The 13,791-nt window shown below is 53.3% G+C and overlaps 1 protein-coding gene across 2 annotated transcripts in view; it reads left to right on the top strand.

Moving 5' to 3' along the window:
* The window catches only part of C11H21orf58 (chromosome 11 C21orf58 homolog), a 40,032-nt gene that overhangs the window by 13,248 nt on the left and 12,993 nt on the right, over positions 1-13,791 (top strand). For both annotated transcript variants that reach the window (XM_054044321.1, XM_054044320.1), the window contains exon 4: positions 300-443. In XM_054044321.1, the coding sequence (XP_053900296.1) occupies positions 300-443 (144 nt within the window). The remainder of the gene's footprint in view (positions 1-299; positions 444-13,791) is intronic.

The following is a 13,791-nucleotide window of genomic DNA, read 5'->3' on the forward strand; positions in this document are numbered from 1 at the left end:
GACTTGAAAACCAAGCATTGCTGGGGCAGAGCCCCTCCTCCAGTACACAGCTCAAGCATTAGACCATGAGCTGGGTCTCTCTATGGGGCAGAGGGAAAGGAATCCCCCCCACTGCATTTCCTCAATCTTCAGAGTGTCTGTGGAGCCACTGTGGGTCAAATTAATCCCTGGTGTGGAGTCACTAGAGTTACATCAGGGCCAAGTGTAGCCCTGTGAATGTATTCCTGTTTCCTGCCTTTACTGCACAGGGTTCTCTCTCTCTCTCTAACAAGAGCTCCTGTGTCACTTGGATCTTTCAGGAGCAGCACCTTTTGGAAGAATTTTCACAGCCCTATATGTTGGCAGGAGGCCACAGAAAGAACTACAGACCTAAGCCAGTACCTGTTTACCAGCCGTCCCCTCTGGCACCTGCACCAGAACCACCAAGGATCATCCAGCAGACAGTAAGATCTTCCCCCTGTCAGTACCAGAGTGTGCCCCCAACAGTACATGCTCTAAGTAAGGGTAAGATGTTGTCATGGAGGTCATGGATTCTGTGACTTTCCGAGACCTCCGTGACATTATCTGCCTCAGCTCCAGCCCTGTGCTCAGAGTGGCAGGAGCCCCAGAGCTGTCAGTCTCCCCCCAGCAGCCAGCCCCCCATTATTTTTAATAAAAGTCACCAAAAGGTCACAGGCTTCCATGAATTTTTGTTTATTGCCCGTGACCTGTCCGTGACTTTTACCTACATAACCATGACAGAATCTTAACTTTCGTGTGAGGGGGCATGACTCACCACCTCCTGCTGGCTGTGCTGGGAAATAGCTCTTGGTTGTCAGTGCACCTTCCTCTAGTGGCGTCTCACTGCCATCACTTCTGTTCCCCCTCTAAGAGCCAAGTCACTCCCCAGACCTCAGCGTCCTTTCTCCACTTTCTCCCCCGCTCCGGGGGGGAACCGGCTGTCTCTAGTGCAACCACTTGCCGCTGTGGCCTACTGTAGCCTTCGGTCTGGCCCCTCACCTCAAGGAAGAAACTGCAGTCTGAATACTGGCCACCCCCTCTGTAGCAAGTGAGCGGGGGGGGAGGGGGCTGAGCCCACTACTCCAGGCCCCAACTCAGGGACCCTATAGTCGGCAGCCACGTGCTGCTGCTCCTCCAACTCCCACTGCCTATTTCCCTGGGCCACTTCACCATAGCCCAAGCACCTTCCTGGCCCTTTGTATCAGGGGCAACAGTCTGGCAGTCCTCAGGCTGGAGCTCCCTACTGACCCTGCCCAGCACTGCTCTATCTAAGGTACTCCTCTAAGACAGCCAGTCCTTCTCCCTTACACTCCAGGGAGAGACTGACTCTGCTCTGGTGACCAGCCTTTATATGGCCCTCCCTGGCCCTGATTGGCTGCTCCAACAAACCTTCTCCTGATTGGCTCTCTACAAGCCCTCCCTCCATTGGTTGGGTTTTGTGCAGCCTCCCTGAGGGCTGCTTTAACCCTCCATTTACCTGTGTAGGACAGCTGCCATATCACACTTAGCTATAAGAGACAAGTACAGCACCCGGCTCCTCACAGCAAGGCGGCTATCAAAATCCTGGCTGAGCAAGTGGTTTCTCAGGCCTAGATTCACAAAAATCCTTAAGTGTTTAAGTCTGGGATTTAGGCACTTCAGTCCCAGTTTGAGGCACCACTGCAATTCACAAAATTTCCACAGAACCCTGGAGCACCTAAACTCACTCAGCACCTAAGTTTTTGCAGTAAAAAGTTCCTTGAGCACCTGTATTTTGTTCTTTGAATGGGTGCACATCTGCCTCCTTCACGGCCACCAGAACTTAAACGCCAGAGCGATTCAAAACCCCAGGGCAGATAGGCCTTTGCAGGGCCCCATCTGGTAGGCATTTCTAGCAGCCGCCTACTGGACTGGGCCCCTCAGGCCAATTCCTACAAGACGGGAGAGAGAAAAGGAGACCCAATGGGTCAGGACACTCACCGGCGACGTGGGAGACTCCTCTTCAAGCTCCCCTTTGACTGAGGGGGGAGAAAGGCTTTGAACAGAGATCCACCACCTCTCAGCTGAGTGCCCTAACCATCAGGGCTGGCTCCAGGGTTTTGGCCGCCCCAAGCAGCCAAAAAAAAAAAAAAAAAAAAAAGCCGCGATCGCGATCTGTGGCAGCAATTCGGCGGGACGTCCTTCGCTCCAAGTGGGAGTGAGGGACCGTCCGCCGAATTGCCGCCGAATAGCTGGACGTGCCGCCCCCCTCCGGAGTGGCCGCCCCAAGCACCTGCTTGCCAGACTGGTGCCTGGAGCCGGCCTTGCTAACCATTGGGCAAGGGCAGTGAGACTCAGGCCTCGGGGGTTCAGGAGCCAAATAGGCGATCAGTATTCCCTAAAAGAGCCACAGTAGTGTGAGTTCATTGTTCCATTTGCTATATACACACATGTTCTCACAGCAAAGTGACTGACCAAGTATTCTACAATTGGTTAATAACATGGTAAAAGCATCTTGATTGGTTAATGATTGAATCACACAGGAAAGAGCCACTTGCAGGTCATGAGCCTCAGCCTGAGTGGCTTTTGTGGATGACATTTGGAGGCACCTATCTCTCCCCATCCATTTTAGGGGAGCGGTGATGCTCTTGGGGGTTCCCCAAGGTGTCCAGGATGAATCACTACCACCTGCTTACAGCACGAGAGAGTCTAGTCTGTGCCCACGGAGGGAAATCCTCCCAACTCTGCCAGCAGCACAAGTTTTCTGCCCCTCGCTCTTCCCCTCTGCAGGCCTTCAGTGAGCACACCCCACCTTGTTACAGTCCAATGCCCAGTGCCTTATCTTCTGGAGCCTGCAGTGTGCACCAATCCACTGCTTCTGTGCAAGCAGAGCACCCTAGTTTACTGGCTTCACCTCAGTTCAACACTCTCCTTAGCACAAGGCACTCAGACATGTTGATAGTGAAACCAAACAGGAATTTATTTAACAAAGCTTGAGTTAGAGTCACATAAAAGCTAGTAAAAGGCTTTGGAAGCATAAGGTTACAGGTAAAAGAAAAATGTAACACAATCTATAGCCTATACTTATTAACAAGATACTTTCCTGGCCAATAAGGTATTTCTCGCCCAACAGTCAATCCTTACAGCACTTGTCCAGTCCCAGGAGCTGGGATCCACTTTTCATGAGACACTTGCGTTGGAAGAGTATCTCCTCCATAACAGATAATATCTTGTGCCCTTTCCTCTTCTCTTATACAGTCCCAGACTGTGACTCGTTTCATAATCAGGGAGTTTCATTACCTTCAGCTCAGCCCTGAGGGTCCCCTATTCTGGGTCTTTTCTTGGGGTTCTTTGTAAATGCTCAGGTCTGCATCTGGTGATCACTTTTGACTGAGTTAGCTGAGACCCGACCACCCCCTCAGGTGACATGCTTCATCTCCAACAGCACTGGAACATATTATTCCACATCTCTCCAATATTTCCTGTACAAACATCTCTCCAAACATCAACACCATGATGATCAGCTAGTTCTTTTGGCAAAGACCACACCCGACCCCCGTGGTGACATGTCAGGAGACTGGTCGGACACAGCTGTAATATACCTGCCGGGGTATGCCTATGCTGCAAGAGCCTGGGTGCCTGTCACGGACTCACAGGTTGTGCCCATGCTTGGCCCCGTATGGTCCCTGGAGACAACCCCCTTCAGTGGGACAGCCATTCTCGGGGGTCCACTCTCTCCTGGGAGTTAAGCCTCTCTGCCTCCTGGAACCACATCTCTCTGAGCCTTTAGCACGCCTGTCTCTTGCTGTGGGCCCCCTCAGGGAGTCCACTCGCTCTGGATCCCCAGGGCCTCCACTCCCAAAGAGAATAATGCAACCCTGATCTCTAGACCGGAGCAACTCTCAGCCGGTGTAAAACAGAAGGGTTTATTCAGTGTCTGAACACAGCACAGGAACTTTCACTGCCCTCAGGTCTGGCCTCCTTCAGCACAGTACATCTAAGTCTCTCCTGCATCCAGATGGGCTCTGCCTGCTCTTCCTCCCCAGTCCAGAGACCCCCCCACTTTCCAGCTGGGCATCCAACATCACCTGCCTCCAAGCCCTGTCTCTGTCCTTTGTCTTCTGTCCGGGTAAACAGGGTCGCCTGGGCCTCCTCTCTTCTCAGCTGTCCTCTGTCATCCCCAGCTGGAACTGGCTAGTCAGGTCACCGGGGTCCTCTCTCCGCAGCCCATTGTCCTCCCACTGGCCAGAACCGGCTGTGACATCTGAGCTGGGTCTCCTGGTCCCCAGGTCACCTGTCACCGGGGTATTCATTCTCCTGACCGTTGGCTGGGGTCCCAAGTTCCGTCACTGGTCCTCTCTAACAACAAACTCCCTCTCCCATCACCTTATTAAACCAGTATCATACAGGGAAACTGAGTTCCACCCCCTCTGCATGCAATCCATTGGAAAAAAACAAGAAAATCTCCCACTTTGTCACATCTCTCCCCCCTTCGAGTCTGAACTGAGTGGGGTCACTTAGCCAGTGACCTGGGGAAGTTCAGGGGCCCCGCTCCGTGATAAAGCATCCACTATAACATTGGCACTTCCCCTCACATGGAACACCTCCATGTCATAATCCTGCAGGAGCAGACTCCACCTCAGGAGCTTGGCATTAGCCCTTTAATTTGGTGTAGCCATGTTACGGGCGAATGGTCAGTATACACAGTAACGCGCCGCCCAAATAGATATGGCTGCAGCTTTTTAAGGGCCCACACCATGGCCAGGCATTCCTTCTCCATGGCCACATAGTGCTGCTCCCGGGGCAGCAGCTTCTTGCTCAAGTACACAATGGGGTGTCTCTTCCCCTTAGTATCAGTTTGCATTAGCACTGCGCCCAGTCTGAGGTGTTGGTGAACACCAGGAAGGGTTTGTTAAAATCCGGGTTTACCAGCACCGGGCTTTGGATGAGTGCCCCCTTCAGTGCACAGAGAGCCCTCTGGCACTGCTCAGTCCAGACCACCCTGTCTGGCTTGCCATTCCTACAAAGCTCCATCAGGGGAGCTGCCAGGGAGCTAAAGTGTGGCACAAACCTATGGTAGTACCCTGCCATCTCAATGAAAGCCTGGATCTGCTTCTTAGTCTGGGGAGTGGGCCAATCCTTGATTGCCTCGACTTTGGCCGGCTTCCGGTGGCTGCTCCCCTCCCCACCTTGTGGCCCATGTATGACACCTCTGCCATCCTCACCTTGCACTTTCCAGCTTTTATAGTCATTCCTGCATCCTGGACATGACCCAGCCCCCTCTTCACCTGGGACACATGGTCCTCCCAGGTTTGGCTAAAGACACAGGTATCATCAACATACGTTAGAGCAAAGTCCTCCATCCCCCTCAGTAACTGATTCACCAGGAGCTGGAAGGTTGCAATTGCCCCCTTGTGGCCAAAAGGTAGGACCAGGAACTCGAAGAGCCCTATTGAGGTGGTGGAGGCAGACTTCGCCCTGGCCTCCGGGTCCAAAGGCACCTGCCAGTAGCCTTTGGTAAGATCCATGGTAGTGAGGTACCGGACGCCCCTCAACTTGTCTAGGATCTCATCAGTCCTAGGTATCGGACATGGTGATGGCATTGAGCTTCCGATAGTCCACACAGAACTGGATTGACCCATCCTTCTTGGGGACCAACACCATGGGAGAGGCCCAGGGGCTGGAGGATGGCTGGATCACCCCTAAAGCCAGCATGTCTCCGACCTCTCTCTCCAGGTCCTGGGCTGCTTTCCCAGTGACCCTGAATGGGGAACACCTGATGTGAGGGTTGGTTCCCGTCTTCACCCGGTGAACAGCCAGGTTCATGACTCAGGTCAGTTGGAAAACAGCTGCTGGTATGAATGCAGCACCCCTCTGATCTCTGCCTGCTGGGCTGGGGTTAGCTGGTTTGAGAGGGGAATTGATTTCAGCGAGGGGTCAGCCCCAGCCTCAGGGAGGAGACCCACCAGTGGATCCTCTCCCTTCTCCTCCCACTGCCCACACACAGCCAGCACCAACTTCTCCCAGTCCCAGTATGTCTTCATCATGTTGAAATGGTACACCTGGTGGCTGTGTGCCCAGTTGGACAGTTCCACTGCATAGTTCACCTCATTTACCTGTCTGATGACCTTGTAGGGGCTGTCCCAGGCAACTTGTAGCTTGTTCTTCCTAACAGGGATGAGAAGGATCACCTGGTCCCCGGTAGCATAGGAGCAGGCCCACACTGAGCGGTCATACTAGACCTTCTGCTTCCTTTGTGCCCTGGCTAGGTTTCCCCTGGCCAAACCCATGAGCTTTTCCCAGAAGGTGAGTGCATACTCCACCACTGATTCTCCATCAGGAGAGGCCTTCCCCTCCCACTCGTCCCTCATCAAGTCCAGGGGTCCCCTCACTCTCCTCCCATACAGCAACTCAAATGGGGAAAATCCTGTGGATTCCTGGGGCACTTCCCTGTATGCGAACAGCAGGTGAGGTAAATACTTGTCCCAGTCCTGCAGGTACTGGTCCATAAATGTTTTCAGCATCATCTTTAGGGTCCCATTGAACCTCTCCACCAGCCCGTTGGACTGAGGGTGATACGCTGAGGCCCAAGAGTGTTGGACCCCCACACTTCTCCCACAAGCACTGGAGCAGAGTTGACATGAAGATGGACCCCTGGTCTGTAAGGACCTCCTTAAGGAACCCCATTCTGCTGAAAGTGGTCAGCAGCGCTTTGGCCACGGTCTCTGCCTTGATAGAGGACAAAGCCATCACTTCGGGGTAGCGAATAGTGAAATCCATCACTACCAGAATGTATTTCTTCCCCGACTGGGTTACCTTGCTGAAGGGCCCCACTATGTGTGGCGACGACAGAGGAAAGGAAACAGAACGCCAGGTCTGTGGTAGCCAGAAAGCCTTCAAAGCCTCAAGCCGAAAAACCTCCCAGGAAAACTTTCCTGGGGTTTTTATTCTTTCTACCTCTCTGCTTACAACACTTCTAACTGGTTACATTCTTGCGCATAGGGAAAGCATACAGTGTACAACAACATGAGATAGCAAACCCATATCTTGTGCACGTGAAAGCCAGCTGCGAGGGAGACAAACAGGCCAGCCAAGAAGTTTCCCAAAACACAGATGCTGGGGTGAAGGCCACTCCTGCCTTGTAGCCATGGAAACAGTGTGCCGTAACCATGGGCTGGCAATTTGGGAGCTATGCATTCCTACAACTATGTCCGTAGCCACCTTTTGGAAAGGGTCCTCTATGATGGGCAAAGGTCTCAGAGCTGCTTTATACTTATCCTGAGCCTTCCCCACCCTCTGGCAGGAGTCACAGGACCTGCAATACTGTTAGACCACGTCAAAGACCCCGAGCCAGTAAAAGTTCTGCAGCACCAGATTCCTTGATGCTCCAAAAGGGGAATATCGTGAACCAAGTACAATAGCCTGTGGCAGTACCTCTGGGGGACCACCAGCTGCCTCCTGACTCCAAGGTTCAGTTTGCCCTGAACCAGCCCATTCCCGGTACAGGAATCTGTTCTCCCACAGGAATCTCTCCCTGCGGTCCTCCCCCTGGGATCCTGCACCACTGTGGCCAGCAAGGGCCCTCAGCTTCTCTAAGGAGGGATCCTCCTGCAGCTCCATCTGGAATTCAGCTGCTGGGTTTGAGGGTACAGCCCTGGTTGGCCGTGCCTCAGTTTCCCCACCTTGGGATGCAGGCTCTGGCCGAGCCCTGTCAAGTCCTACCCTCAGTGCTTCGCTCCCCGCCTTCCCACATCCCTCATTGGCTCTGGCTCCAGGTAAGGACCAGGGCGCTCTGAGTGTCATCCAGCCAGTCCTCCTAGTCATTATCCATTAGCACCTCGTTAGGAAGGTGATCGAGCACCCCAACCTCTTTGGGTCCCTCCTTAGCCCTCCATTTCAGGTGTATCCTCGCTATAGACACCTTGACAGGGGCCCCAAACACTCCCCTCAGGGTCATGTATGCATTGGACACTAGCTAGTCTGGGTCCACCACCTCCAGCCGGGCCAGTGTCACCTCTGCGCCCATGTCCTAGAACCCCTGGACATTCCTTCCCCACATCTCAATGGGGATGATGTGGCAATTGTCCCCCAGGGCCTGTCCCATGCTCACCCTGCGGATTGAATATGGGCACTCTGGAACTGGAGCCCCACCTTCCCCTGTTGGCCTGGTGGTCCCCTCCCCCTGGCACAGCCGGGTTGGCTGCACCCCCCTGGACTGTTGGTGACCCCTCTGGGTGGGCTCCCACCCGGTGGGCTCCCACCCAGTTGACACTCTGCGGTTCTGCTTGGCTGCCATTTGCTTCATCTTCAGGCATTGTGCCACCTTGTGTCCTTTTTGGCCACAGTAACTACATTTCAGGTCCCTCAAGTCCCACGAGGGGGTTCAGCCCGTCCCGGCCTTCAGGGGCTCTCCTGAGTTGGACTTCCTGGAGTCCCACCTTTGAGAAGTCTCTGAGTGACTCCCCTTCTGAGTCCCCGATGTGGGCCTCCCTCCTCCCCCAGATCTGCTGTCCACAAACTCATCCGCCAGTGCACCCGCACTGCGCAGATCTTTAGGATTCCAGTCCACTAACCACATCTTAAGTTCTGGAGGGCAGATGTCATACAGCTGCTCCAACCCGACCAGGTTATACACGTCCTCTGCAATAGTGGCCTCTGTGCCCTTTCCCCACTTGCGGAGATATTCCCCTGGCAGGTTGGCGACATCCTTGTAGGTGACATCTGGGGTCTTGCGTACACCCCAGAATCGTTTCCTGTACGCCTCGGGGGTCAGTTCAAACTTCAGCAGCAAAACCTGTTTGAACAGTTCATAGTCCATCTCAACACCATCCATTTGGCTGAATGCCTCTATGGCCTTGGGACCCAGCAGGGGGGTCAGACAGCAGAGCTTGTCCGCGGGGTCAGTCTGATGCAGATCCCAAGCCTTCTCAAAGGCTGTGAGATAGGCATCAATATCTCCGCCTCCTTAAACTGGGGTAGCAGTTTTGTGTCTAGATTCCCTGCAGAACTAGTGTCTTGGGGCCCTTCCCACTTGCCCCCTGGCAGGTCCTCTTGGCCTGCCTCTCCTCCAACTCCAATTCGTGCTTTCGTTGTTCTGCACGGTCTGCCAGCCTCCGCTCCTCCAGCTCTAGCTCCTTCACTTACAGCTCCAGTCTCTACAGCTCCTCCAGGGAGAAACCTGATTGGGAGGCCCCCCTGCTGACTAAACAGTTGGGTCTGATAGACTCCCAGCTGCTACACTGACTTCCCCCAAGGCTACTCCCCAGCTCTCCGGGCACCCTGGGAGACCCCCTGGGATCTTCAGCCTGTTCCTTAGACTGGTCATTCTCTACAAGCTGAGCCATCAGTTGCTCCTTAGTGATCCTCCCCATGCTCAGCCCTCTCTCCCTGCAGAGACGTGCCAGGTCCCTCTTACGGAGCTGGGTATAGGCCATTTCCATGCTGGTTCCTTCAATTCCCTCATTGTATTGCTGGCAGCCACTCACTGCAAAGCGCCTGTGCTTGCAGCCAACTGTCTACTGGGTGCATCTACAAACCATCCTCAGCTAGCACATTGTCACGGACTCACAGGTCGTGCCCACTCTTGGCCCTGTGCGGTTCGTGTGGGGGTGCCCCTTTCAGTGAGACAGCCCTTCTCAGGGGTCCACTCTCTCCTGGGGGATAAGCCCCTCCACCTCCTGGAACCGCACCTCTCTGAGCCTTTAGCATGTCTGTCTCTTGCCGTGGGCCCCCTCAGGGAGTCCACTCACTCTGGGAGTGTCCCAGGGCCGCAGAGGGAATAATGCAACTCTGTTCTCCAGACCAGAGCGACTCTCAGCCGGCGTAAAACAGAAGGGTTTATTCAGCGTCTGAACACAGCATAAGAACTTTCACTGGCCTCAGGTCTGGCCTCCCTCAGCACAGTACATCTAAGTCTCTCCTGCATTCAGATGGGCTCTGCCTGCTTTTCCTCCCCAGTCCAGAGACCCCCCCACTTTCCAACTGGGCATCCGACATCACCTGCCTCCAAGCCCCGCCTCTGTCCTTTGTCTTCTGTCCAGGTAAACAGGGTCGCCTGGGCCTCCTCTCCTCTCAGCTGTCCTCTGTCGCCCCCTGGCTGGAACCGGCTGGTCAGGTCACCAGGGTCCTCTCTCCGCGGCCCATTGTCCTCCCACTGGCCAGAACCAGCTGTGACATCCTAGCTGGGCCTCCTGGTCACCAGTCACTGGGGTATTCATTCTCCTGACCGTTGGCCGGGGTCCCAAGTTCCATCGCTGGTCCTCTCTAACAACAAACTCCCTCTCCCATCACCTTGTTAAATCAGAAACATACAGGGAAACTGAATTCCACCCCCTCTGCACGCAAACCATTGAAAAAACCAAGAAAGTCCCCTACTTCGTCACAGTGAGTAACTCAGTCTTTGTGAATCACAGTGTCTTCCAGGGATTTTAAGCAGTGTGATGCTCAGCATCACAACACCCAACTCCTTGCGTGTATCCAGGCCTCAATCCCTGGTCTAGCAGAAATGGGGAATGCTGCACAGATTGCAAGCTCTTCCCACTGCATGGGAAGAAGTGCCTCATGTTACTTTACAGGACTCGTTGAGGGGATTATAGATTGGCAGGCGCTAGTGGAAATCCTCTCCAGCCTTAGAAAGAAGGCATACATTTAACAGTGGGTGAGATTAACCACTGGAACACGCCACCAAAGGAAGTGGTGGATTCTCCATATCTTGGAGTCTTCAAATCAAGACTTGATTTTTTTCTTGCAGATAAGTTTTAGCCAAACACAAGTTATTGGTCTCAATACAGTGGTAACAGGGGGAAATTCTATGGCTTGTGTTATACAGGAAATCAGACTAGATGATCTAATGATCACTTTGGGCCTTAAAACCTGAGCCTTTGAATCTCATTGGTTGGGGAAATGGTGACTGTGAAATTGAGCTTTGCAGGTGGTGATGGGATTTAAACAGGAGAGAAATGGGAAGATTCTAAGGTTTTGGTCAGGGTGAGTCATTGAACCACATGATTCTGGTGTGCAAATGCAGTTTGTGTGACCAAACTGGAGCTTTTCACATGCAAAAACTTAGCGATGGAAGAACTGTCTGCAATTTTGGAGACTGCTTTTGAAAATCTGGCCCAGATTCTCTGAAACAGATGGGTCTGGCTGCCTGACAGTGTCTGCAACAATGTTCAGGCTCTGACTGCAATCCTCTGACTGAAAACTATTGCAACAGAATTGACCCCCAAACTCTGAGAGCGGTCAGGTAATGCAGGCTTTGACACATCCCTGTGCTGAGACTGCCTTGCTGGGCAAGACTTAGAGGGAAGATAGAGATAAATGACCTTTTCATGCCTACGTCATCCAAAGTGTTGGATTTCTGTATTAATCTTCCAAAGGCCATGTGGGACTATATTGAGATCGGTGCTCCCACCTGCCAAAAAAAAAAAAAAAAAGTTGCTTAAAAATGGAAGCAGACGCATTCTGCAGTGACGGAATAGCCCCAGCAGGGCTGAGATGGAATGGGGGTGAAAACTCCATACATTTAGAGGTTACAACAATACATATTCTAGCAAAGGAGCCACCACTGCACAGAGGATAGGCTAACTCGTAGTTTGTGTTTCTAGTTCTTTCCTGTTTAGCAGTACATGTGTAACCCAGGCCTGCTTCGTGTGGCACTCTGTCCCCCCTCTAGAGGCGACTAGACCATCTAGAGATTGATGAGTCTGCTACAGCCTTGGCTAAGAGCCACGGGGCTTTTAGCTCATATACTAAGCTCCAGAGGTTCCTAGGTTTGATCCTGCCACCAATGGCCATTACACATGCTCTTGCCCTCTACTCAAGGTGTGAGACAGAAGTGCTGCTGAAGGACTACTGCCTATTTCCTGGCTTGCGTCTGGGTTACAGACTGTTACATATACCAAAGGGTAGTGTTCACCACCACTAGAGGTCCCACAGGGAACTGTGTGTTTTTTTAACCACACAGTCTGTGGAGGTTCCCAGTTACTGTCACAGGGATAGATGCTGTTACTGTTTGGTTGTTAGTTCTTCTATTGCTTTGGCTCGGAGTTTCCTCTGGAGATTTCTCTTAGCTCCCTTCTCTGAGAATACTCGCTGTCCCCACATTGTTATTAAAGCTGTTACTCAGTGCTCGAGGAGACAAGCAGCATCTGATCGTGTCTGTTACATAGGCTGTATCACTGAGTTGCAGACACTAGGTGCTATTGCAGCAAGGGTGGCAGGAGACAGCGCTGTTACTAGACACCAGATGTATCCCAGCTCCATTCTGAGCCCGCTGTCCTGCAGCAGGACAGAGAGTAGTACTCAGGACTGGTACTGAGCATCTGTGTTCACAGCACTGGGAGGGGGAACGTGATGACAAATCCACACAGCCTGGGCAGTTTAGACAGCGTCATTACGGCAGCACACCTATATCCCCCCATTCCTTGTCCATTGCCGAGTTATAGCGCGTTTTCTCCTCATGTTCACGGAGAACTGAGCATACGTGATATTCTGTGTCAAGCCGACATGCACGAGCACAGCTCATGGCAGCTGGGCTAACCTGCTCTCTGAGTAAACAGCTTCACAGCCTCATTAGCTACCCAATCCCTGCTCTGTGGCACTTGTTTATCATGCTCCTCTTCAGTGCCTTGGCCCTCTGACTGGCCCCGAAAAGGAGCCCTGCCTCTTCCCCACTCCCTTCACCACCAGAAGCAATACTTCCCATCTCCCTGGGCCTCCCCCCAGTGCTCCCTTTATGGGAGATGAAATATGTTCCTATCCCCAAGCTCCCCTCTGCTGCTCGGGTCCATGGTAGTTCTTACCCAACTCAGCATGCCTCTCCCCTCCCGTCTTGCTGCTGGTTCTCAGCCTGGGGACATGGCCAAGATTCAGCGGCCGGTCACCTAAGGAGCATGTGCTGGGGGAGGAGCAGGTGCCTGGGTGGAGAGAGGCCAGGCAGGTTACAGCTTGTTCCTCCCAGCAGCCATAAACCCACCCTCCTCCTTGGCAGTCACCTCAGGGTATGCCTACACTGCAGTAAAAGACCACCAGCAGGCCCAGGTCAGCTGACAGACTGCAGCACTATTAAATTGCAGTGTAGACATTCAGGCTCAGGCTGTAGCACACCTGAGTCAGCTGAGCTGGGGCATTTGCAGTATGGGACGTACCGAGGTCTACACTGCCGTTAAAAACCCACGGCTGGCCCCCGCCAGCTGACTCAGGCTCGTGGGCTCAGGCTAAGGGGCTGTTTAATTGCAGTGTGCGCGTTTGGTTTGCAGCCCAGGCTCTAGGACCCTGTGAGCTGAAAGGTCCCAGAACTCAGGCTGCAGCCCAAACCTGTATCTCTACACCGCAATTAAACAGCCCCTTAGCCTGAGCCAGCCGACACAGGCCAACCGTGGGTGTCCGGCTGCAGTGTAGACACACCCTCAGTGACCACCTCCTAATCCTAGGAGCCAGCCCGCTCCTAAGTGACATCCACCTGGGAGTTAGCTCCTTCCCTAAGGGCTAAGCAGACGTTTCCCATCAGCAGCAGCGGGTCTTCCCTTGCCAGGATGTCAAAAGCCTGCTGGTATAAATACCATGGACCCCAACTAGAAATGTTTGGTAAATGCCAGCATACGAGGGCACTGCTGTGGTTTGGTCAGGCCAGGCCCCAGGACAGCTCTGCTGGGGTTAAGGAAGGGCGAAAGAAATGCCTCTCCATCTTGCCTCTGTGCAGTGCCTCCGGAGATGGAGTCAAGCTTGTGATGATACATACGTGGGCTGCCTTCGATGTGCAGATGTGTTTGCCAGGCTATCGTCCCCCCCGCCTCATGCATGGCACTGCCTCTCATGGCATCTCGCGTCACC

The sequence above is a fragment of the Malaclemys terrapin genome, chromosome 11 (genome assembly GCF_027887155.1).
Source record: "Malaclemys terrapin pileata isolate rMalTer1 chromosome 11, rMalTer1.hap1, whole genome shotgun sequence".
In the NCBI taxonomy this organism is placed as follows: domain Eukaryota; kingdom Metazoa; phylum Chordata; order Testudines; family Emydidae; genus Malaclemys; species Malaclemys terrapin.